Genomic DNA, 25343 nt, shown 5'->3' on the forward strand with positions numbered 1-25343 from the left:
GGCTGCTCGGCTCCGGGTTCCCCTTGATGGTTCACATACGCGACAGCTGTCGAGTTGTCTGATTGAATTCTGACTGGCCTTCCGTGAAGAAGACTCCCTGATTGGCAAAACGTCCGGTAAATGGCCCTTACCCTCAGAATGTTTATTGGTAGCTTTGTTTCTTGGTGTGTCCACAGGCCCTGGAAAGACTGATCCTGCGTCACTGCTCCCCAACCCTGTAAGCTGGCATCCGTTGTGACTATGACAGTCGTGACTTGCGAAGGACCGTCCTTTTTTAGATTTTCTGACAGTAGCCACCATTGAAGGGGGTGTGGTATGATTCACCGACAGTCGGGATCCCGACAGTCATTATCCTGATGTCAGGATCCTGACTGCTTGGCCTCAGACAGCGTGGCCAGCGCAACAAAGCCCCTTGCGGGCTCGCTGCGCTCGCCACGCTGCGGGCACGGTGGCGAGCTATGCTCGCCACCTATTCTCCCTCTATGGGGGTCTCCCTCTATGGGGGTCGTGGACCCCCACGAGGGAAAATAGCCGACGGCCGTCGGGAACCCAGCCGTCGGTGTTTTAACAGTCGGGATCCCGACGTCGGGTTAATGACTGTTGGGATCCCGACTGTCGGGACCCCGTCCGGCACCCATTGAAGGGACTGTCTGACTTCGGCTGATATCGTGAGGAATTGTCTCTTCAGATCCATGTGCGATCGATTCCACCGAGATAACAGGGCTAGCTGTAGTCTCTGAGAGTGGAACTGTCCGAATTCCAGTATTGGGAAGGTGGATACCAATTTCCCAATCAATGTCATGCAGAGGTGGACAGACACCCTGCATTGTGTCAGAAAGAACTGGATCTGTGATTGTATGTCCTGTATCTTGCTCTGGGGAAGAAACACTCTTTGAGCTTTCGTGTCTATCAGTGCCCCCAGATGTATCATGGAGGATGATGGGGTCAAGCTGGATTTCCTCCAGTTAATTATCCAACCGTGAGATTGAACAAGGTTGAGGGCAATCTGTAGATGGTTCTGAATTTCCTCCTGTGATTGCGCTACAATGAGAAGATCGTCTAGGTAAGGAAGAATTAGAATACCTAGAATGTGTAAGCGAGCCGCCATGACTTTCGTGAACACCCGGGGGGCTGTTGAGAGCCCAAACGGGAGAGCACGAAATTGGAAATGGCGATCCAATATGGCAAGTCTGAGAAATCTCTGATGCTCCTGTATGATTGGAATATGCAAATATGCATCTTGTATGTCCAGTGAGGTCATCAGATCTCCTGGCTCCAGTGCACTGAGGATTGAGCTCAGAGACTCCATTCTGAACTTGGGTACTCGCAGGAAAACATTCAATTTCTTGAGATTCAATATAGGTCGGAAGGACCCGTCTGGTTTGCTGACTAGGAATAAATTGGAATAGAATCCGGTCCCTCTCTGGGAATGCGGAACAGGTATAATCACCCTTTGTTCCAACAGGGTTGAGACAGCCGTCTCGAGGGCTGCTGCCTTGAGAGGGTCCAGTGGGAGATCTGTTGTAAAAAACTAGGTACTTGTGTATTATAGCGGCGCCCATCGCATCGCATACCATAAGGCATGCGATGGTATGCGATGCGACGCGATATAGCGCGATATTGTACAATGTCATACAATTTTAAAATTGTATGACATGGTGTATGGCATACAATGCGATGCGATTAAAAATTGTATAAGCACCCTAATGGGTGCTTACAATGTTAAATGCACCCCCACGCCACCCCCCCCCCCCCCCCACTATAAACGTGAACCCGAAGCGTGGCGAGCGCAGCGAGCCCACGAGGGGCGGTGGTACGCGTCCTCCGACCTTTTCATACCCCCACTATCCACGTCGGCATGGAGTTGAGAATAGAAAGTGTGGCGAGCGCAGCGAGCCCGAAGCGTGGCGAGCGCAGCGAGGGGTCGCGGATACCTTCACAGGTAACGGCGTCCCCTCACAGGCTTCACAGGTATCCGCGTGCGCTCGCCACGCATCGGGCTCGCCACACTTTCTATTCTCAACTCCACGCCAACGTGGATAGTGGGGGTATGAAAAGGTCGGAGGACGCGTACCGCCGCCCCTTGCGGGCTCGCTGCGCTCGCCACGCTTCGGGTTCACGTTTATAGTGGGGGGGTGGCGTGGGGGTGCATTTAACATTGTAAGCACCCATTTGGGTGCTTAAAAGCACCCTTTAGGGTGCTTATACAATGTTTCATCGCATAGGGGGCCAAAATCACGTTGCATCGCATGCCATCGGGTGCATGGCATGCGATGCGATAAAAACATTGCGCGATGTACATTGGGGGCGCCGCTCTAATACACAAGTATCAAAAACTGTGTTGCGGGTCTGGAGCAAAAGGTCAGAGCATAACCGTGTGATATTAGTTCCAACACCCAAGAGTCCGATGTGGAACTTAACCAGGTCTCTGCAAACTCTAGAAGGTGGCCTCCCACCCACGGCACAGGCTGCCGGCTTGTCAGCCTGCTTTGGGGTTTGACGTCGAGCTGCCCATCCCTGTTTGGGTTTGGAATTTTGTGTTTTTTGAAAGGACTGCTGTGACCTTGTTGACCAGGACCCTGTATAATGGGATCTGGCCTTACTGGAGGGACGAAAAAAAACGAAAAGCCTGCTGCTTAGGTTAAGTGGCTCCTGTGGGGAAAAAGGCAGATTTTGAGGCTGCAATGGAAGTTACAATTTTGTCCAGTTCCGTTCCGAACAGTATACCCCCCGTAAATGGCAAGGCCTCTAAAGCTCGCTTTGAGTCATTGTCCGCCTTCCATGATCTAAGCCAGAGGGCTCTGCCTGCAGCCACTGACACTGCTGAAATTTTGGATGCAAATATTCCAGCATCCAATACTCCTTCACTTAGGTAGGAACTAGCCTCCCTAATATTGTCCACCAAATATAGTAACTCAGATCTTTTGGTACCTGACTGTAGACCCTCCAATAAAGCATCCGCCCAATGTGCTATAGCTCTGGTTGTCCAGGCAGCTGAATAGCTAGGCCGCAGGGCTGCCCCTGCGTTGGAATATATGGACTTGAGAAACTGATCAAGCTTCTTATCCACTGGGTCTTTTAAAGAGGTTACATCTGGTATGGGCAGAGCCGTTGCCTTGATTAGTCTGGTAACATGGGCGTCTACCTGAGGGGGTCATCCCATTTTTTGTGGTCGTCCGATAAGGGATAAAAAGAAGGAATACGTTTTGAAACAAGGAATTTCCTATTAGGATGTTTCCATGGTTCTTCAAACAGTTTATCCAACTGCTTTGACTGAGGGAAAAATGCAGTGTCCTTTTTACATTTGAACACTGGTTCCGTATCCGGCCCTTCTGCAGAGGATTGTGCCTCAGGCACCTTTATTTTAAAAGTGAGCCGTATCAAATTAATAAGGCTGTCCACTCTGGCCTGGGACATATGATCATCAGTATCAGTGTCCGCATCATCAATTGCATTAAGAACACCACAGTCTTGATCCTCCTCAGAGGTATCATCATCATCTGTGTCCTGTAAGAGGGGCTGAGCCACCTCACGTCTGGGTGGTCTATGAGTAACGGATCCCGACAGAGCATTTTGAAGAGAGGATGAAACCTGCACCAAACCTTGGACGGATTGTGATAGTCCTGCTACCCAAGAAGGTTCTACTGGCTGGGGTTGAACCTGAGGTGCAGGGGAAGCCTCGGGGTTGCGTGACGCTGCCAGCTGAGAAGCCAGTTCCCTCATCGCAGAGGACAGGTCTGCAGCCCAGTCTGGCCTGCAGGGAACATCCACAGTGGGTTGTGGACTAGGCCCCGGCTGAGAGCAACGGTCACAGAGGCCTGAGTGGTTCTGCTCAGCACTAGCTACGTTTTCTTTACATACGGTGCATGTACATGCGTGCAGCGCTGGAGCGGGACCAGGCCTGCGGGATCTCCCTGAACCCTTTGCTGACAGGATGTGTGTGTGCTGAGTAATGTCTGCAACTGGAGTTACCTAAGTACACCAGTGATATTTTGTGTGAGAAACTGTATCAGTCACTTAATAAATGAATCAGTGAACTTATACTGCGCTCCCTGTCAGCCCTACAGAGAGAGATGTGGCATAAAAACACCCACATCAGTTTAACACAACAAACTATTGAAAATAAAAAAGACAGATAAAATACACTGCAGTATATCACAGTTTCTTCACACCACACACACAGGGAATCGGCACTTTGTTTCCTGAGGACAGGAAAGGGTATTAGGGGGGCGGAGCCTGGGGCTGCACTAGCCAAAATAAGTTCTACTCCTTGGTGCCCGGACCTCCAGCCCCGGAATACCCACATTTCCCAGCATCCACTGCTGGCCGTAAGAAAAATCCGTTCACCTGCGCCAGCCATGTATATGTAAAGGCCCATGCACACTGGCCCGGTGATGAGCGCTGCTGTGCGCTCCCGCATCATCGCCGGGAAAGTCACTCATCTGCAGATGAGCGGCGTGGAGGATGGCTTTGCATAGCACTGAGCTATGCAACGCTGTCCTCCCCCCTCCGTCGGCACCGGCCAGGGGGAAAGCGGCTCAGTGTGTATGCACTGAGTGGCTTTCCCCGCAGCGGTGATTGACATCATCGCTGTCCACTGGGCATAGTTGCCCAGTGTGTATGGACCTTTACCGCCATAACAAAATATACATTGGGGGGCAGTGGCTGTGGTAACATATACATTGGGGTGCCGGACGGGGTCCCGACAGGCATTTACCCGACGTCGGGATCCCGGCTGTCAAAACACCGACAGCCGGGTTCCCGACAGCCACCGGCTATTTTCCCTCGTGGGGGTCCACGACCCCCATAGAGGGAGAATAGAATAGGTGGCTCGCGTAGCGAGACACCGTGCCCGCAAGGGGCTTAGTTGCGCTCACCATGCTGTCTGGGTCCGGCCAGTCGGATCCCGATGTCGGGCTAATGACTGTCGGGTTCCTGACGTCGGTCTAATGACTGTCGAGATCCCGACTGTCGGACCCCTGTACCACACCCTATGTCTATTACATATAATGCCACATAAGTGCCGCTTACCTACATGCTCAGGGGTTACATTTGGCTGTGCCATGGGACGGATGGACCTGCTCTGAGGCAGCCGGGATTTCCACCGCTCTGCCCGGCTGTCTCCTTTAGCGAAGTAGGCAGGGACAGACAGGGAGGCAAGGTGAGTGGAGGAAAGTTCCGCCTGACAGTACACAGTTCTGCCCAGTTCCAACTTACTTTAACCCCTGGTGGGCAGTGGTGCCAGCAATGTATACATCACTAGCTAATAAATCATCACTGGTGGATAGTAGTGGTTTTATCATCAGTATCTTAAAAAAAAATAAAAAATACCGATGCAATTCCAACAATAATGTATTAACCTGAGTAATATAATGATTAGGGATGCCAATCCCGGGGCATTTTTTTCAATCCCGGGATTCCCGGGATTGGCATCCCTAAAAGAAAATTGCCGCTGTACCCCCACATAACTAATTTTTTGGGAGCTGTGGAGGGGAGCAGGCGGTAGTGGTGCGGGGGCAGGCGTCGGGAATGCCGCAGGCATAGGCCCGCCGGCGAGCAAGTTCCGGGTGCTGGTGATGCCACGCAGTGTGACCTATGACCGAATCACGCTGAGCAGGCAGCACACCGGGTCTGGAACAGCCGGGCAGCGTCTGAGAGGGAGCACAGATGTTGCCCGGCATTAGACTGCGCATGCGCAGTCTAATCCCGAAATCCCGGGATTGGATACTCCAATCCTGGGATTGAAATCCCGGACATTTTGGGGCCAAATCCTGGGATCCCACCGATCCCGGGATTGGCCACCCTAGTAATGATGAAAGAAAGAGAGAAAGAAAGAGAGAAAGAGAGAGAGAGAGAGAGAGAGAGAGAGAGAGAGAGAGAGAGAGAGAGAGAGAGAGAGAGAGAGAGAGAGAGAGAAAGAAAGAGAGAAAGAAAGAGAGAAAGAAAGAGAGAAAGAAAGAGAGAAAGAAAGAGAGAAAGAAAGAGAGAAAAAAGAAAGAAGAGAGAGAGAGAGAGAGAGAGAGAGAGAGAGAGAGAGAGAGAGAGAGAGAGAGAGAGAGAGAGAGAGAGAGAGAGAGAGAGAGAGAGAGAGAAAGAGAGAGAAAGAGAGAGAGAGAAAGAGAGAAAGAAAGAAAGAGAGAAACAAAGAGAAACAAAGAGAGAAAGAAAGATAGCTATATCTATCAGAATTATAGCCCTAAAATAAGTGTGTATGTTTTATATCAATGGAACCTGTCTCAGGTCTCCTCTTCTGTAAACAATGACAAATGGGCCTCTCTACTGTGAGTTAAGCATAATGAGCATTACAAAGCCAGGACATTTCCTGCACAGGTGGCAGCCATATTGCACTTGAGATACACAATATAAACGTGTTTCAGCATCACTCACACTCCTGCTAGCGGCGTGGTACGTCCAGAATGGCGAGCGGCTTCCAAGGAAAGAGATCGCTGGTACCTTAACTCTTTGTAACTCTTCACTATCTGCAGGAGGATGGAAAGGTTAGCCAAACTAAAATGTTATTTATATACAGTATAACCACAGTAACCATATACACATGTACAAGCACACACAAAACATTATAGGGTTCATTTTAACCTAATTAACCTATCAGTATATTTTTGGAATATGGGAGGAAACCGGAGTACCCGTAGGAAACCCACCCAAGCGAGGGGAGAATATACTCTGAACAGTTAGGGCCAAGGTGGGAATCGACACTGTCCGAGCTGCTTCTTGTGTAACATTTTATTCTTATTTCCATTCCAAGTACATACTCTAACAAGTGGTTATTTACCCTTTTTTCAGGTCATGGAGTTTACACTAATGCCAGTATCAGCCTTTTCCCTAGTGTACAAGTGTACATCTGACTGTGCTAGAACCGAGACGCCCACTTTGTGCATCTATATATTCAACGATCACACTTCCATTAGTAATACCATTGAAATTGGACCTGGCACTATGGGCCTTATTCTAGTTCACTCTTAGAGGCAAATTCCTTCTCAAATAGACTGTCGCTGTGACCATGTGCACTGCAGGTGGGGCAGATGTTACATGTGCAGAGGGAGTTAGATTTGGGTGGGGTTTTTCTTCAAAGTGAGATCTATATTGCAGTGTAAAAATAAAGCAGTCAGTATTTTCCCTGCATAGAAACAAAATAACTTACCCAAATCTAATTCTCTCTGCACCTGTTACATCTGCCCCCCTGCAGTGCACATGGTTTTGTCCATCTGAGAAGGAATTTGCCTCTAAGAGTGAACTAGAATAAGGCCCTATGCGAGGTGGAGATTTCAAATCAAGTATGTGCGTGTGTCAAGAGTGTGGAACCCAAAGTTAGCAATAAAACGTACGGTCGGCACAACCAGCCACAGCTCTCTCATAATGTGTCAATCACAGAGTGCATCACCAGATGGTGTAATGGTTAGCATTACTGCATCAAAGCACTGAGGTCATGGGTTTGATTCCCACCATGGCCCTAGCTGTGTGGAGTTAATATATTCTCAAAATGCTTACGTGGGTTTCCTCGGTGTACTCCGGCTTCCTCCCAAAATATACTGGTAGGTTAATTAACCCTAGAATGTCTGTGTGTGCGTGTACATGTGATAGGGAATATAGATTGTAAGCTCCACTGGGGCAGGCGCTAATGTATATATTGTATCAATGTATATATTGGATTGTATGTATCAAATATTCTCTGTAAAGTACTGCAGACTATGGGCAGTATCCAATGTGGCTGGTGAGGCGGTTTCTGCGGCGAGGGTGGCTTGCTTTCAGCGAGGATTGCTGAAAAAAACAAGCCATTCTCACCATCTAACCCCCTCACCGGCCGCTCATCCTATTCTATGTTGCAGGGGAATCCTCGCCAGCAAGGATTCCCCCAAACGGCGAGGTTCGGCGCTAATACAGCAAGCCCACTGCATATAGCGGCAACCCTAGCCATTTAGCCGTTTCCAGCGAGGTGGCAACGGCAAGGGGTCAGTTGAATACTGACCCGCGAGCTGTGATGGCAAGTTATCGACACTGCTCGCCATTCCAGCTCGCCAAAGCACATTGAAAATACCCCTATGTGTGCGCTATATAAATAACTGGTAATCAATAAATAATCTCCATTTGTCATCTGCCTTTCACCGTTCCCATTTCTTAATCGCCACTGCACCTCTGTTGTGAAACTATTCAGTTGACTGCAGGTGGGGCAGATGTAACGTGTGCAGAGAGAGTTACATTTGGGTGGGGTGTGTTGAAACTGAAATCTAAATTGCAGTGTAAATTAATGCAGTCAGTATTTACCCTGCACAGAAAGAAAATAACTCACCCAAATCTAACGCTTTCTGCACATGTTACATCTGCCCCACCTGCAGTGCACATGGTTTTGCCCATTTTGAGAACAAATTTGGTCTGCGATCAGATCTGAATAAGGGCCATAGTTCGTGTTGCTTTAAATACGTGTAGGTTGTGGGGGGCAAGTTATGCTGCCGTAGGGGTGGGCTAGAGGCAAATGTAGGGTTAAAATACAGGGATGCCGCTGTTGGCATCGAGATCATCAGGATTGTGCCTGCCTGGATTTCGTGCCCAACCCATCTGCTGTACTTTCCCGTCATAAATGAAGCACTTTGTAAGATAGAGGTTACATACTTTTGCATACCTGCATTTAATTAAGATCAGCTGCTCAACAAGAGTTCGACCTAAGACTAAACCCAAAGAAGGAATGCACAAAGCAGTAATGGTTGTGTTCCATGTACTAAATGCACTGTGGTACTCTATTTACCTTGGCATGGACTTGTGTGAGGGATGCCAGTTCCTTGTTCAGAAGCGCCTTCTGCTCCTCCAGGCCAACAACTGGGACAAACGTTACAGAGAAGAGAAGAATGACAATATTTAGAGACATAAAGAACATTGGGGCAAATGTATTAAGCCTTAACAAGAGATGAATGCAAGGCTGATAAAGAGAGATACAGTGTCCAGCCAATCACCTGCTAACTGCCATGTTACAGGCTGTGTTTGAAAAAGTCAGTAAGGAGCTGATTGGCTGGACGTTTATCTCTCTTGATCACCCTTGCATTTGTCTCTTGTTAAGGCTTAATACATCTGCCCCATAATGTGCAAGGTGATAATGCACCAGCCAATCAGCTGTCAATTTACATATTGGAGCTGATTGGCTGGAGCCTTCTCACCCTGCACATAACGGTCTTTGTTCTCAAGTTGCACTCCATTGATGAACTTCATTAGACTCTACTACAATGTTGTCAGAAGACATGCCAGCTGAAACATCAAACACTTATCTGGCATACCCAGCAAATAGTATTTGGGTGAGTGAATAAGAAAAAATGGAACCTCCAAAAAAAAAAATTTGCAGCCAATATAATGGGACAACATGCATTAAAGTTTCCAGAGCTAGTTTAATGCTTACTTTGATCAGCATAACTTCGGGCTTTCAGTTCCATGTTTTTAGTCTGAGCTTCCATGGTTAGTAAATTTGATTTGAAAAGTTTCCTTTCCTGCTCAATGCCATCCTCCATCTCCATGCATCTCTGAAAATAAAGAACAAAAAAATAATAATACACGGACGTCAGAGATATCTGCCACATTCTGTACGAGGAGCTTCTGCAAACGGCAGCTGCAACTAGAAGTTAGAAAGTTAGGGTTGTGTGAGTTTTATATCCGACTGACTGCACTTGGTGCCACTATCCTGGTCTGCTAGGCCAAGATTATTCACGTGTGCTACAGCTGGTTAGAATGTGCCTGGTTCTCCAGCATTCACAAACTAGATCTTTCTCCCTCTCTCATCTGTGCTGGTGACGGCTCCCGCTGACCCAGTTGCAGAACCCGTTTCCCTTGGTGTCTTTTTTATTGCTGAACCATACTGACCTAGGATTTGACGGTGTTGTCCAGCATCAGTATTGTTTGCTGACTTTGCCTTGTCTGCTACCAGTCCTGACCTCAGATTGTGAAGAACCATTGGTTTGTCTGCAGCCAGCCATGACATTGGGCTTTTTACTGGATTTTGTGCCAAATCGATCAGCTGTTCTCAATCAACCCATGTACTGCATCCGAGGCATCCACTCCTACACCATGTGGACCTCCTTCAATGTACTGTTCATGGACAATACTACCAGCAATAATCAGTTAAAAAGTCTCTGTTACCTGGAGTCTTAGGCCCTTATTCAGATATGATCGCAGTACAGATTTGTTCTCAAAATGGGCAAAACCATGTGCACTGCAGGTGGGGCAGATGTAACATGTGCAGAGAGTTAAATTTGGATGGTGTGTGTGTTCAAACTGAAATCTAAATTGCAATGTAAAAATAACAAATGTGTACTGCGACCTGAATAAGGGCCTTAAAGCCTTAGTGCATCGAAGTAATGGTAAAGGTATTTATGGAAAATGAAGGTTCCTACTGTATATGGGAAGACCTCTCTAAGGTCTCAAAAATGTACTAAGCCTTGAAAAGTGATAAAGTGGAGAGAAATGATTACCACCAGCCAATCAGATTCTGTCTGACATGTTATAGACTGGGCTTGAAAAATTATATTTAGGAGATGTTTGGTTGGTCATATATGAAAATGTACTTTTTCAAAGCTTAGTACATCTGGACCTAAGGGGTAAACTTACTTTGATGGTAGTTCTATTGAAGATGGGACCTTGCTCAAAGCAATCAGATTCCACGTATTTATTTAGCACCTTCTAGAACGGGGGTGGGCAATAAACAGCCCTCCAGCTGCTGATAAACTACACACCCCAGTATGCTTTGCATCAGTTTCTGTACGGCCAAATAGCAAAACTAAGGCAAAGCATGCTGGCATGTGTAGTTCATCATCCCATCTTAAATAGAACTCCAGAAATTCCGAAAGTGAGACTGTTATATGGAATATTACCGCTGTACAACCACTTTATTATTAGACCTTATTCACAATATCAAAAGCATTAAATGTTATGGTAGTCAAAGAATGATAGTACATGGTGCAGGGGCTCCAGTAACTTGTAATACAAATACCGGGCTGATAATAGATTCAACTATTCATTTTATGTACAGATACATGCAAACACCAGCATCTCCATATACAAAGACACAGTCATTCAGATTATTGGTTCTGCACAAGCCCGGGGTGCTTCCTCTGGGTGTTGCTGCTCTTTGGGATCAAAGACATTTGTCATTTATCTGACTTTAAGGTGACAATTATATAGTACAGCAAACATCACATGGAATGGTTCCACATAGTTTTAAAATAAAATGGGAACATTCTTTTACTAAAATAATGAAGGAGAGATCAATAAAGGGTGCCAGTCAGGATCCAGACAGTCATTTACCCGACGTCGGGATCCCAACAGTCATTTACCCAACGTCGGGATCCCGACTGTTAAAACACCGACAGACGGGTTCCCGACGGCCACCGGCTATTCTCCCCCATAGAGGGAGAACAGAATAGGTGGCGTGCCCGCAGTGTGGCGAGCACAGCTAGCCTGCAAGGGGCTTTGTTGCGCTCGCCATGCTGTCTGAGTCCAGCCAGTCGGGATCCCGACTGTCGGAACCCCTGTACCACACACCCATCAATAAATGTATTTCTTAAGTCACAGCTCTGAACATTTCGTCTCTCTCATGTCTGGTTCCACCACAGACTTAAAGCCCCCATACACTATGCGATTTGGGCCCGATTTCACGAGATCTGGATGGATCGGGCCTTAAAATCTAGCCAAATCGCATGTGTAGACATCCCGTCCGACCCAATGCGCAGTTCCGTCCGCATCGGATCGGAGCCGGGGCGGTCGGACCGGCTGCACATAAGATGGGCAGCCAGTGACTGGCTGAGAGCTCTGTTGCAGCCTGGCTCCCTGTTCACCCTGCCCGGCCCAATACACCCCTAGCGATTTATCACATGCAAAACTTAGAACATCAAGTGCCTAATCGTGTGTGTGACCTCTCCCCGGGAAGCTGCCGGGACAATCAGGTCCGATTTGTCTTTAGAACAAGTCATACTAATGTATGGGGGCCTTTATGCCCTGTACACACGGGGGTGATTTAAGCCATTATCGCTGGCTAAGTGGTTGCTGAGCAACCATATCGCCACTGTGTTTTTTGTTTTGTTGAAGATAAATATATAAGAGCGCGCTCCCTTAATGGTCGCTGGCTAAAAAAAGCTGGTCACTGGTGCACAATGCACGGTGTACCAGAACCAGCGATCTCTGCCTGAAAATTGCAAGCTTTTCACTAAAATTGCTGGTCGCTGAGGAAAACGATACACCGAGCAATATATTGCTGAGAGATAGAAGCCAAAATTGCTCAGCGACCATATTGCACCATATTTACACACCATAAGGGATGTGGGTCATTGCGTTGACAGTACAAAGGTCGACATATATTATGTCAACCACTAAAGGTCAACAAGACTTGGGTCGACAGGTCTAATGTCGACAGGGTCGGAAGATTGACACAAGCATTAGGTCAACAATGGGAAGGTCAACAGTGAAAAGGGCAACATGCGTTTTTTATGTTTTTTTTTGTGCTGAATGTCGACATAAGTCAACTTGGACACTGTATCAGTGTACCGATGTGCTCGCCATGCTTCAGGTACACTATTGTATTCTCATATAATAAAATATTTAAAAAAAAACACGTCAACCTTTTGACTGTCAACCTAATGCCTTGTTCGACCTTCTGACCCTGTCTACCTTAGGCCTGACGACCTATTTCATGTGTCGACCTTTAGTGGTCAAGCTTCATACTGTCTAGCGACCATATCCCAGACTAAGGGAGGTGGGGTTCAATAATGGGCAAGGAGGGTGGATTGCTATTGTGACTAACAAAAATTAACCCTAGTGTGTATTTGTATATACAGTACGTGTAACGTAATATAGTCTTCATTCTAGCACCCTGCTCCTTGAAAAATCCTTGCAGTTCCTTCTTCCTGCCTGGGGTGTCGCTCTCTGCTGTGGTGTTTCTACAACAGTCTGGTTTGTATCTTAACCCCTTCCTGACAGAGCTAGTTTTTGCGTTCCTGACAGAGCCATTTTTTTCAAATCTGACATGTCTCACTTAAGTGGGGATAACTTTTTTTTGCTTTTACTTATCCCAGTGATTTTGAGATTGTTTTTTCGTGACACATTGTACTTCAAATTAGTGGTAAATTTGGGTCGATACAGTCTGTGTTTTTTTGTGAAAAATACCAAAATGTCGTGAAAAAATGGAAAATTTAGCGATTTGCAAAATGTTAAATTTTCTGCTTGTGAGACAAATAATCATACCACTCAAAATAGTTAATAACTAACATAGACCATATGTCTACTTTATGTTTCCATCATTATTTCAACTTCCTTTTAATTTTTTTGGACACTAGGAGGCTTACAATATGAATAGCAAATCCTCAAATTTTCAAGAAAATTTCAAACACTGATTTTTTTAGGGACCAGTTCAGTTCTGATATGACTTTGAGGGACTTGTATGTGAGACACCCCCATAAATGATGCCATTTCAAAAACTGCACCCCTCACAGTATTCAAAACAGCATTTTGGAAGTTTGTTAACCCTTTAGGTGTTTCACAGGAATTAAAACAAAGTGTAGGTGAAATTTCAAAATTTCATTTTTTTTGCAGATTTGCAATTTTAATACATTTTTCTAAGGAACACAGTACATTTTACTAGAGAAATGTGACTAAAAATTGATTCCCCCAATTCTTTTGTTTTCAAAAATATCCTATATGTGGCCCTAGTGTGCACGTTGACCAAACCACAGGCTTCATAATAGAAGGAGCACCTACTTGATTTTGGAGCCTCCTTTTTATGAGATTATTTTTTAGGCACCATGTAGGTTTCTAGGCACCATAAGATGCTAAAATTTAGGAACCCCCCTACAAGTGACCCCATTTTGCAAACTACACCCCTCAGGGAATTCATCTAGGGGTATAGTGTACATTTCAAACCCCCAGGGGTTTCACCAATTGTGGTACAACTGGGCAGTGAAAATGAAAAATTACATTTTTTTACACAAAAATGCAGTTCTGGCTCAAAATTTTTCATTTTCAGAAGGTATGAAGGAGAAAAAGCACCCCAAAATCTGTGCCCCAATTTCTCCCGAGTACGGCAATGCCTCACATGTGAACAAAAAATACCAGTTGGGAGCATGGCAGGACTCAGAAGGGAAGGAGTGATTTTTGGATTTTGCAGCACAGATTTTGGTGGAATGAATGGTGGGTGCTATGTTGCACCAATACAGTGGAACCCCCCCACAAGTCACCCCATTTTGCAAAGTACACCCCTCAGGGAATTCATCTAGGGGTATAGTGTACATTTCAAACCCCCAGGGGTTTCACCAATTTTGATACAAGTGGGCAGTGAAAATGAAAAATTACATTTTTTTACACAAAAATGCAGTTCTGGCTCAAAATTTTTCATTTTCAGAAGGTATGAAGGAGAAAAAGCACACCAAAATCTGTGCCCCAATTTCTCCCGAGTACGGCAATGCCTCACATGTGAACAAAAAATACCAGTTGGGTGCATGGCAGGACTCAGAAGGGAAGGAGTGATTTTTGGATTTTGCAGCTCAGATTCTGGTGGAATTTTGGTGGGTGCTATGTCGCATTAGCAAGACCCCCCAAGCACCAATACAGTGGAACCCCCCCACAAGTGACCCCATTTTGCAAACTACACCCCTCAGGGAATTCATCTAGGGGTATAGTGTACATTTCAAACCCCCAGGGGTTTCACCAATTTTGATACAAGTGGGCAGTGAAAATGAAAAATTACATTTTTTTACACAAAAATGCAGTTCTGGCTCAAAATTTTTCATTTTCAGAAGGTATGAAGGAGAAAAAGCACCCCAAAATCTGTGCCCCAATTTCTCCCGAGTACGGCAATGCCTCACATGTGAACAAAAAATACCAGTTGGGTGCATGGCAGGACTCAGAAGGGAAGGAGTGATTTTTGGATTTTGCAGCACAGATTTTGGTGGAATGAATGGTGGGTGCTATGTTGCACCAATACAGTGGAACCCCCCCCCCACAAGTCACCCCATTTTGCATAGTACACCCCTCAGGGAATTCATCTAGGGGTATAGTGTACATTTCAAACCCCCAGGGGTTTCACCAATTTTGATACAAGTGGGCAGTGAAAATGAAAAATTACATTTTTTTACACAAAAATGCAGTTCTGGCTCAAAATTTTTCATTTTCAGAAGGTATGAAGGAGAAAAAGCACCCCAAAATCTGTGCCCCAATTTCTCCCGAGTACGGCAATGCCTCACATGTGAACAAAAATACCAGTTGGGTGCATGGCAGGACTCAGAAGGGAAGGAGTGATTTTTGGATTTTGCAGCTCAGATTCTGGTGGAATTTTGGTGGGTGCTATGTCGCATTAGCAAGACCCCCCAAGCACCAATACAGTGGAACCCCCCCACAAGTGACCCCATTTTGCAAACTACACCCCTCAGGGAATTCATCTAGGGGTATAGTGTACATTTCAAACCCCCAGGGGTTTCACCAATTGTGGTACAACTGGGCAGTGAAAATGAAAAATTACATTTTTTTACACAAAAATGCAGTTCTGGCTCAAAATTTTTCATTTTCAGAAGGTATGAAGGAGAAAAAGCACCCCAAAATCTGTGCCCCAATTTCTCCCGAGTACGGCAATGCCTCACATGTGAACATAAAATACCAGTTGGGAGCATGGCAGGACTCAGAAGGGAAGGAGTGATTTTTGGATTTTGCAGCACAGATTTTGGTGGAATGAATGGTGGGTGCTATGTTGCACCAATACAGTGGAACCCCCCCACAAGTCACCCCATTTTGCAAAGTACACCCCTCAGGGAATTCATCTAGGGGTATAGTGTACATTTCAAACCCCCAGGGGTTTCACCAATTTTGATACAAGTGGGCAGTGAAAATGAAAAATTACATTTTTTTACACAAAAATGCAGTTCTGGCTCAAAATTTTTCATTTTCAGAAGGTATGAAGGAGAAAAAGCACCCCAAAATCTGTGCCCCAATTTCTCCCGAGTACGGCAATGCCTCACATGTGAACAAAAAATACCAGTTGGGTGCATGGCAGGACTCAGAAGGGAAGGAGTGATTTTTGGATTTTGCAGCTCAGATTCTGGTGGAATTTTGGTGGGTGCTATGTCGCATTAGCAAGACCCCCCAAGCACCAATACAGTGGAACCCCCCCACAAGTGACCCCATTTTGCAAACTACACCCCTCAGGGAATTCATCTAGGGGTATAGTGTACATTTCAAACCCCCAGGGGTTTCACCAATTTTGATACAAGTGGGCAGTGAAAATGAAAAATTACATTTTTTTACACAAAAATGCAGTTCTGGCTCAAAATTTTTCATTTTCAGAAGGTATGAAGGAGAAAAAGCACCCCAAAATCTGTGCCCCAATTTCTCCCGAGTACGGCAATGCCTCACATGTGAACAAAAAATACCAGTTGGGTGCATGGCAGGACTCAGAAGGGAAGGAGTGATTTTTGGATTTTGCAGCTCAGATTCTGGTGGAATTTTGGTGGGTGCTATGTCGCATTAGCAAGACCCCCCAAGCACCAAGACAGTGGAACCCCCCCACAAGTGACCCCATTTTGCAAACTACACCCCTCAGGGAATTCATCTAGGGGTATAGTGTACATTTCAAACACCCAGGGGTTTCACCAATTTTGATACAAGTGGGCAGTGAACATGAAAAATTACATTTTTTTACACAAAAATGCAGTTCTGGCTCAAAATTTTTCATTTTCAGAAGGTATGAAGGAGAAAAAGCACCCCAAAATCTGTGCCCCAATTTCTCCCGAGTACGGCAATGCCTCACATGTGACCAAAAAATACCAGTTGGGTGCATGGCAGGACTCAGAAGGGAAGGAGTGATTTTTGGATTTTGCAGCACAGATTTTGGTGGAATGAATGGTGGGTGCTATGTTGCACCAATACAGTGGAACCCCCCCACAAGTCACCCCATTTTGCAAAGTACACCCCTCAGGGAATTCATCTAGGGGTATAGTGTACATTTCAAACCCCCAGGGGTTTCACCAATTTTGATACAAGTGGGCAGTGAAAATGAAAAATTACATTTTTTTACACAAAAATGCAGTTCTGGCTCAAAATTTTTCATTTTCAGAAGGAATGAAGGAGACAAAGCACCCCAAAATCTGTGCCCCAATTTCTCCCGAGTACGGCAATGCCTCATGTGTGACCAAAAAGTGGCAGGACTCAGAAGGGAAGGAGTGATATTTGGAGTTTGCAGCACAAATTCTGGTGGAATGATGGTGGGTGCTATGTCGCATTAGCAAGACCCCCAAAGCACCAATACAGTGGAACCCCCCCACAAGTGACCCCATTTTGCAAACTACACCCCTCAGGGAATTCATCTAGGGGTATAGTGTACATTTCAAACCCCCAGGGGTTTCACCAATTTTGATAAAACTGGGCAGTGAACATGAAAAATTACATTTTTTTACACAAAAATGCAGTTCTGGCTCAAAATTTTTCATTTTCACAAGGAATGAAGGAGAAAAAGCACCCCAAAATCTGTGCCCCAATATCTCCCAAGTACGGCAATGCCTCACATGTGACCAAAAAATACCAGTTGGGTGCATGACAGGACTCAGAAGGGAAGGAGTGATTTTTGGATTTTGCGGCTCAGATTCTGGTGGAATGAATGGTGGGTGCTATATGGCATTAGCAAGACCCCCGAAGCACGGTGAAATTATGAACCTAATATTCCATAGATGTGTGGTATATTTTAAAACACTCCTTTATACATAGGCCGGGTTTGTCGGGGCAAGTGTCACACTGGAAAATAGTTTGCTTTCTTATTCCCTTTTTATAGCAAACTTTGCACCTTTTTTGTGTCCTGCCCTTTTTTCCAGTGGAGGGGATTTCATCAGGAAAATGCTGCCCTGGTACAATACGGGGGCCAGTACTAGAAGTACTGGGGCCCTCTGCCTGCTGGTTCCCAAATATTAGGCCCTTTATGACTTCCTCTTGAAAGTGCATAAATGTCCCCCTCTGGCCGGTAGAACGGAATAGCACGTAAGCGTTATACAGTGCCATCTGGATGATATACACGGCCACCTTCTTGTACCAGATTTTTGTTTTCCGCAGGGCACTGTACGGCTTCAGTACCTGATCTGAAAGATCCACTCCGCCCATGTACCTATTGTAATCCAGGATACAATTAGGTTTGGAGGTGTGGGTACTGGTACCTCGTACAGGGACGGAGGTGGTACTGTCTCCGTGAATTGTTGTCAGTATAAGGACATCCCTCTTGTCCTTATATTTGACCAACAACATATTTTCGTTGCATATTCCCCTGCTTTCACCCCTTCTCATTACTTGGGCAATGTGCGTTTTTGGGAGGCCTCTTTGGTTCTTGCGCACAGTACCGCAAGCTGCTGTACCTCTTGAACCAAGGGCCTTAAACAGGGGGATGCTAGTGTAAAAGTTATCCACATAGAGGTGATAACCTTTATCCAGGAAGGGGTGCACTAAATCCCAGACAATTTTCCCACTAACACCTACGAGGGAGGGGGGGCATTCTGGCGGTTCAATTCTTGAATCCTTCCCTTCATAAACCCTAAACCTGTGGGTGTACCCTGAGGTGCTTTCACACAGTTTATACATTTTTATGCCATACCTTGCCCTCTTACTGGGAAGGTACTGGCGGAATTTAACCCTTCCTTTAAAATGTATAAGGGACTCGTCGATACAAATAAATTTTTCAGGGATGTACACCTCTTCAAATTTGGCACTGAAATGATCAATGACCGGCCTGACTTTGAATAGCCGGTCAAAGGTGGGATCATCTCTGGGTGGGCACTGTGCATTATCGGTGTAATGTATAAATTTAAGAATTGTCTCAAATCGAGTCCGGGTCATGGCCATACGGTAAAATGGAGTACTGTACAGAACATCTGTACTCCAATATTGCCTAATTTCTGGCTTTTTTACTATGCCCATATGAAACACCAGACCCCAAAACGTCATCATCTCTACTGCATCTACAGGGGTCCACCTAGCAAATGATGACGTGGGGTTTTGAGCAATAAACTGCTGGGCATATAAATTAGTTTGGTCCACCATTAAATTTATAAAATCATCAGAGAAAAATAATTTGAAAAAGTCAATTTCTCTGAGACCTGTGGAATCAAATTGGATTCCTGGCATGGCCAAAAACTCAGGAACCTGGGGCTCAAAATTGTCTGGTGGTGGGGTCCATACGAGATCAATTGTTGGGGGGGGGGGTCTCAGCTGCTCTACGGGGGCGTCTTTGAGGGGGTCCCTCATCACCAGAGGAGGAAGAGGAGCTTAAGACGAATCCTTCAAATTCCCCGCTTGCATCACTGGCTGTGTCTGAGTCAGAGGCAAGCATGGCATATGCCTCCTCCACTGAATACATTCTCCTGGATGACTGGGAGGACATTTGGGAGGACATTTGGGAGGACATTTGGGATGCCATTTTTATTTTTGTGTTACTGGTAGTGAAATGTTTCAACACGTGTATAGTGTAGGGGGGGGTACAAACTTTATTTCAACCCGGGGGGTATGTAGTGTGTAGTGTGTATGTAGTGCAGAAAAAAAAAAAAATACTTTATACCAATAAAAAAAAAAAAAAAATGAAGGGGTTAAAAATAAAAAATTGAAGGGGTTAAAAAAAAAAAAAAAAAAGGTCCTGCGCCAAAAATTGAGCACAGATGTTGGTCAGTAACGTCCGTCACTGAACAGCGCTCAAAGGCAACAGGAATTTGATCAAAAAAAAAAAAAAATAGATCAACCCTGTGCCGAAAAAGATGATCAGTGATGTACGTCACTGATCAGCGCACAGCGGCCACAGGACACCCACAAAATCACAGTGTGTGTAAAAAAAAAATTAAAAAAAGACCCCACAGCACACACACAAAAAAAAAGGTGATCAGTGATGCGACACTGATTACCAGTGAGGTGCAGCAGGTGCACAACCTTTGGTGCAACTGACAGGTATATATAAAAAAAAAAAAAACCTCTGTACCCCCAAAAAAGTTGCTGATCACCTCAGATATAGTGATCAGCACAAAAGGCGGGGGCAGCAGACACAAAATTTAGCACTCTCTATCACTCTCTGTCACTATCTCTCTCTATCTCTCTATCTCTCACTATCTATCACTCTATGACACTGCAGCAGCAGCACTGACAGGTATATCTATATATAAAAAAAAACCTGCGCCCCCAAAAAGTTGCTGATCAGTTAATTTATACTGATCAGCACAAAAGGAGGGGGCAGCAGTCAGTTATATAAAAAATATATAGCACAATCTGTCACTATCTCTCTCTATCTCTCTCTCTCTATCTCTCTCTATCTCTCTATAACTATCACACTGCAGCAGCACAAAATATAGCACTCTGTCACTAGGCCTCTCTATCTATCTCTCTCTCTCTATCTCTCTCTCTCTATCTCTCTCTCTCTATCTATAACTATATCACACTGCAGCAGTACAAAATATAGCACTCTCTGACACTATCTCTCTCTCTATCTCTCTCTATCTCTCTCTATCTCTCTCTCTCTCTCTATCTCTCTCTATCTCTCTCTATCTCTCTCTATCTCTCTCTATCTCTCTCTCTCTCTCTATCTATCTCTCTATCTAGCTATTACACTGCAGCAGCACAATTTCACAGCACAGGAAGGCACAAGTAGCAACAGGATCCAGGAAGCATCCAGCACAGATCAAGCAGTGATCAAGCAGTGATGAAGCAGCGATCAGGTAAGTATGGAGCAAGGTTCTGGTCAGTATATGGCGGCAGGTGGGCACGGTGACCGCACTGCACGCTATTCCAGACCGGAATGGCGTCTGCAGTGCAGTCACCGTTAGTTTAAATCCCCCTCCTTGGCTGTGATTGGTCCGTCGGTCCGACGGACCAATCACGGCCTTTGGGGGCGGGCGGGGTGAGGTGGGGTGACACCAGTGTCACCCTTACACCCCGCGGTGATTGGTGCTGTACTTTACAGCACCAATCACCTCTGATCCCGTGTCACCGGCGAACGTTATTCGCCGGTGACACAGGAAAACGCTGTGAATGGCTGTTCACACTGAACAGCCAATCACAGCGATCGCCGACGGGGGGGCGGCATCGCAGCCCCCCCTGGGCATGCACGGACATGTCTGCTGTCAGGGACAGCAGACATGTTGAAACTGTCACCGCGTCTATAGACGCGGTGACAGTTTAAATCCATGACGTACATTTACGCCATGTGTCGGGAAGTGCTTCCCGACCATGACGTAAATGTACGTCAAATGTCGGGAAGGGGTTAACATTGAGATAGAAATCAGACTGTTCTTGAAGTACCACAGCAGACAGCGACACCCCAGGCAGGAAGAGGAACTACAAGGAGCAAAGTGCTAGAATGGAGACTAGTAATGTAAATTCTAAGCTGCACCGGGGCAGGGACTGATGTTAGTGGCCACATATTCTCTGTAGAGTGCTGCAGAATAGGTATGGCTGTATAAATAACTTACTAAATAAGGTATGAGGCACGTACTTGTTATCTATGGTATTCAGCAGCAGAAAACCGCGATTTCCCATTAAAATCCATGTTAAACATGGAAATCGCGTCGGTCGCGTCGCGGCCGGCCATAAATGTGCACACGATGGCCACGACGCGATGCCCACGATTTGCCATAGGAATATATGTTAAAAGGCCCGATGGACACGATTTTCATGGTAAATGGCTCAATGGACCCGATTTTACCATAGCAAACAATGTTAAATGGGCCTTAGAGCCCAAATACTTACCCTGAACTCTGAAATGGCCCCCCCAATTGTTTACGCCACCCCACGATCAACGTCAACCCGAAGCGTGGCGAGCGCAGCGAGCCCGCGAGGGGCGGCGGTACGCGTCCTCCGACCTTTTCATACCCCCACTATCCACGTCGGCGTGCAGTTGAGAATAGAATAGTGTGGCGAGCGCAGCGAGCCACCGAGCCCGAAGCGTGGCGAGCGCAGCGAGCCCCGCGAGGGGACGCGGATACCTTCACAGGTAAACGCGTCCCCTCGCGGGCTTCACAGGTGTCCGCGTGGCCACGGACACCTGTGAAGCCCGCGAGGGGACGCGTATAGCTGTGAAGGTATCCGCGTCCGCTCGCCACGCTTCGGGCTCGGTGGCTCGCTACGCTCGCCACACTATTCTATTCTCAACTCCACGCCGACGTGGATAGTGGGGGTATGAAAAGGTCGGAGGACGCGTACCGCCGCCGCTCGCCACGCTTCGGGTTGACGTTGATCGTGGGGTGGCGTAAACAATTGGGGGGGCCATTTCAAAGTTCAGGGTAAGTATTTGGGCTCTAAGGGCCATTTAACATTGTTTCCTATGGTAAAATCGGGTCCATTGAGCCATTTAACATTAAAATCGTGCCCATCGGGCCTTTTAACATTGATTCCTATTGCAAATCGTGGGCATCGCGTCACATTTATGGCCGGCCGCGACGCAACCGACACGATGTCCATGTTTAACATGGTTTTCAATGGGAAATCGTGGACATCGCGTCGCGTGCGGGCATCTTTAGCCCGCATACGACGCGACCGACACGATTTTTTACCTCACGATGCCCACGATCAAGATCGTGGGCGCCGTGCTAGGTAAAGAGTACCGAAAACAGCATTAAGTGTAAATCTTGGGTGGGAAAATGGAGATGTTGGTATCTGGTTTGGTATCATTGGCAATGGCTTCCTAGTGTTGTGCCACATGCAGTAGAAAGACATAGCACAAGAGGCGTATACAGTAGCCATCCCATTAAAGTGTCTGACAGATGAGCTTTACATTTTCAGTACGGAACCAGATAAGATTGCTTTACTGCTGTCTATCAATAACACAACCTTTCTGAAGCAGTCAAGTGTATAAGTGACCTATAGATAAGTCAGCTACTATCTGTACTTAATCGAGTACATTCCATGGTAGCTACAAGACTATTACTTCTTTTGGCAAGATTTCCACTTTAGATGGTTTGACACATCGTCCCCATTGTCACCAATTGTTGTAGGAGTTATTGGAATCAAAGATAAACATGACTAATGGGGGCAAAGTCTAAATGACAGAAGAAGTTAGGTACTTGTTTCCTAGCACGGCGCCCGTCGTGGTTAATTGCATAACCCGGATGGGCGCCATTATAATTATGATGCCATGCGATCGACGCGATCAACACGATTTTACATAGGGTACAATGTTAAATGGCCCCCAGACCCCATTTTTCATTGTATGCCCCCCCATTGTTAACGCCACCCCACTATTGACGCCAACCCGAAGCGTGGCGAGCGCAGGGCGCGAGGGGCGGCGGTACGCGTCCTCCGACCTTTTCATACCCCCACTATCCACGTCGGCGTGGAGTTGATTTTATATAGTGTGGCGAGTGCAATGAGCCACGAGCCCAAAGTGTGGCGAGCGCAGGTTGGCGTCAATAGTGGGGTGGCGTTAACAATGGGGGACCATTTCACCCATGAGGGGGGCTATGCAATTAAAATTGGGGTTTCGGGGGCTTTTAACATTGGGCCCAATGGTAAAATGGTCTCAGGGACCATTTTACATTGATTCCAATGTAAAAATCGCGTTGATCGCATTGCATGCGATTTGGTTGCATGTGATGCTATCATCATGATTTTTTGGTCCCGATGCTTAAGATAAAAATCGCTGGCGCCGTGCTAGGAAACAAGTTCCAGAAGTTATTTTTCTTACAGAAAGGGAGAGTGATTCACATTTACCATAAAATAATAATACAGCGCTATCTATTTATACCACTGTCATCATTAAAATATCAGCATTAATCCACGTTGTAGTCTAGCAACTGACAAATTACATTTTAATAATTCAGTTTAAGTTTATGACACATAGGGTGGTATTCAATTGTTTCGCACCAGCATTTCAGCTTGCTATCCCTGGGGGTGTTGAGCTGAAATGTGCAAATGTACCGCATGGCTAAACCTGACCATAATGAGCGAGATGTGCAAAAGAAAAGTAGATCAATAGAATATCGCCCCATAATCTCCTGTCAGGGTGCGATATAACAATTGAATACCATGTATAGAAAGGAAATCAAAGACACAAAGTAAAGGAATAATAGGACTGGTAAGTGTAGACAGGAACACCAACAGCAGTTCTAAACCAAGAGGATTTACTCTGCATGCCATGACTGATAAAAAAAAAAAGTCTGTCACAATTTTTTGTGGTTCTATTATGCACTCTGGAATTTAGTTGAAGAAATATATAAAGGTGTTCAGATAACTAGAAATTTCCCTTGGTTTTTGCACTCTTTTATCCTACAAATGTAGTTTGGCGTGGAGAACCCAAATCAGACCAATCTCTTCACTCCCCCTAAATATGGGATGCGGTCATTTGGTCTACAGCATGATGGTTAACAGTCATTAGGGCGGCACCATTAGGTCTACATGGGAAAAGGACGACATGGGTCTAGGTCGACACGGGAAAAGGTCGACAGGTCGTTAGTTCGACAGGTCATTAGTTTGATGTGAGGTTTTTCACTGTTTTTTGAGCGGACATGCGGTATTTTCTGCCCTAACATCTACTAGGGCGTGGTGAGAGAATAAAAGTGTGCCGAGAGTAGCGAGGCACCGTGCCCGACGCATTGCGAGCTGCGAGCGATGTGAGGGGATGCGGTGCACTTTAAACTGTGTCCATGTCAACTGTGTTGACATCCAGGTAAAAAAAAACTGTGAAAAACCCCATGTCGACCTTTTGACTGTGGACCTAGATATTGTTGAACCTTTCGAACTAACGACCGGTCGAACTAATGACCTCTCGACCTAGAACCATTTTGACCTAATGGTGTTAACCTGATGACTGTCGACCAAATGATCCCAACCCCTAAATATATGTTACTAAGTAACAAGGGAGACAACTCTAAGGTCAATACATTTCAAAATGTTTTTGATTTTTGGGAGAGCTATATTAGCACCCACCAAGTACACTTTCACAGTAGGATTAGAGACTCCCTAAAAGTAAATTCAATCAGTTTTTTTTTAGCTAGCAAAAAAAAAAAAAATCCTATTCAATTGCGGCCATTTTTGTCCAGTTTTTAGTCATGTTTCTACTAAGCCGATACACTTTTTTTAAACGTTGATCGGAGAGTAATTCTCATATCCTTGTGTTTTTGTCCGTGCCGGATTTTTGGATAATCGAAAAATTTGGCACCTAATTGAATACCCCCCCCCCCCCACCACAGTGGTATGAGATTAGGATGCTTTGGGGAGATCCATTTATATTACTCATTAAATGCCCAGTATGTATGAGGAGAGAGAGAGAGCAAGAGGGAGAGATACATTTACTCACTTGTGTTATTTATAGTCAGTAATCCACCCTGACTGACAACATTGCATTACAGACGCCTGGTATA

The 25343-nt window shown here is 45.8% G+C and overlaps 1 protein-coding gene across 1 annotated transcript in view; it reads right to left on the bottom strand.

The window, feature by feature from the left end:
• Positions 1–25343, bottom strand: part of LOC146042469 (C-Jun-amino-terminal kinase-interacting protein 3-like) — a 113491-nt gene that overhangs the window by 72518 nt on the left and 15630 nt on the right. Inside the window, exons 2-4 of the mRNA XM_083162461.1 lie at positions 9401–9521; positions 8759–8829; positions 6388–6479 (exon numbers count right to left, since the gene is read on the bottom strand). Of these exons, the coding sequence (XP_083018587.1) occupies positions 6388–6479; positions 8759–8829; positions 9401–9521 (284 nt within the window). The remainder of the gene's footprint in view (positions 1–6387; positions 6480–8758; positions 8830–9400; positions 9522–25343) is intronic.

The sequence above is a fragment of the Crinia signifera genome, chromosome 19 (genome assembly GCF_055691185.1).
Source record: "Crinia signifera chromosome 19, ASM5569118v1, whole genome shotgun sequence".
Classification (NCBI taxonomy): domain Eukaryota; kingdom Metazoa; phylum Chordata; class Amphibia; order Anura; family Myobatrachidae; genus Crinia; species Crinia signifera.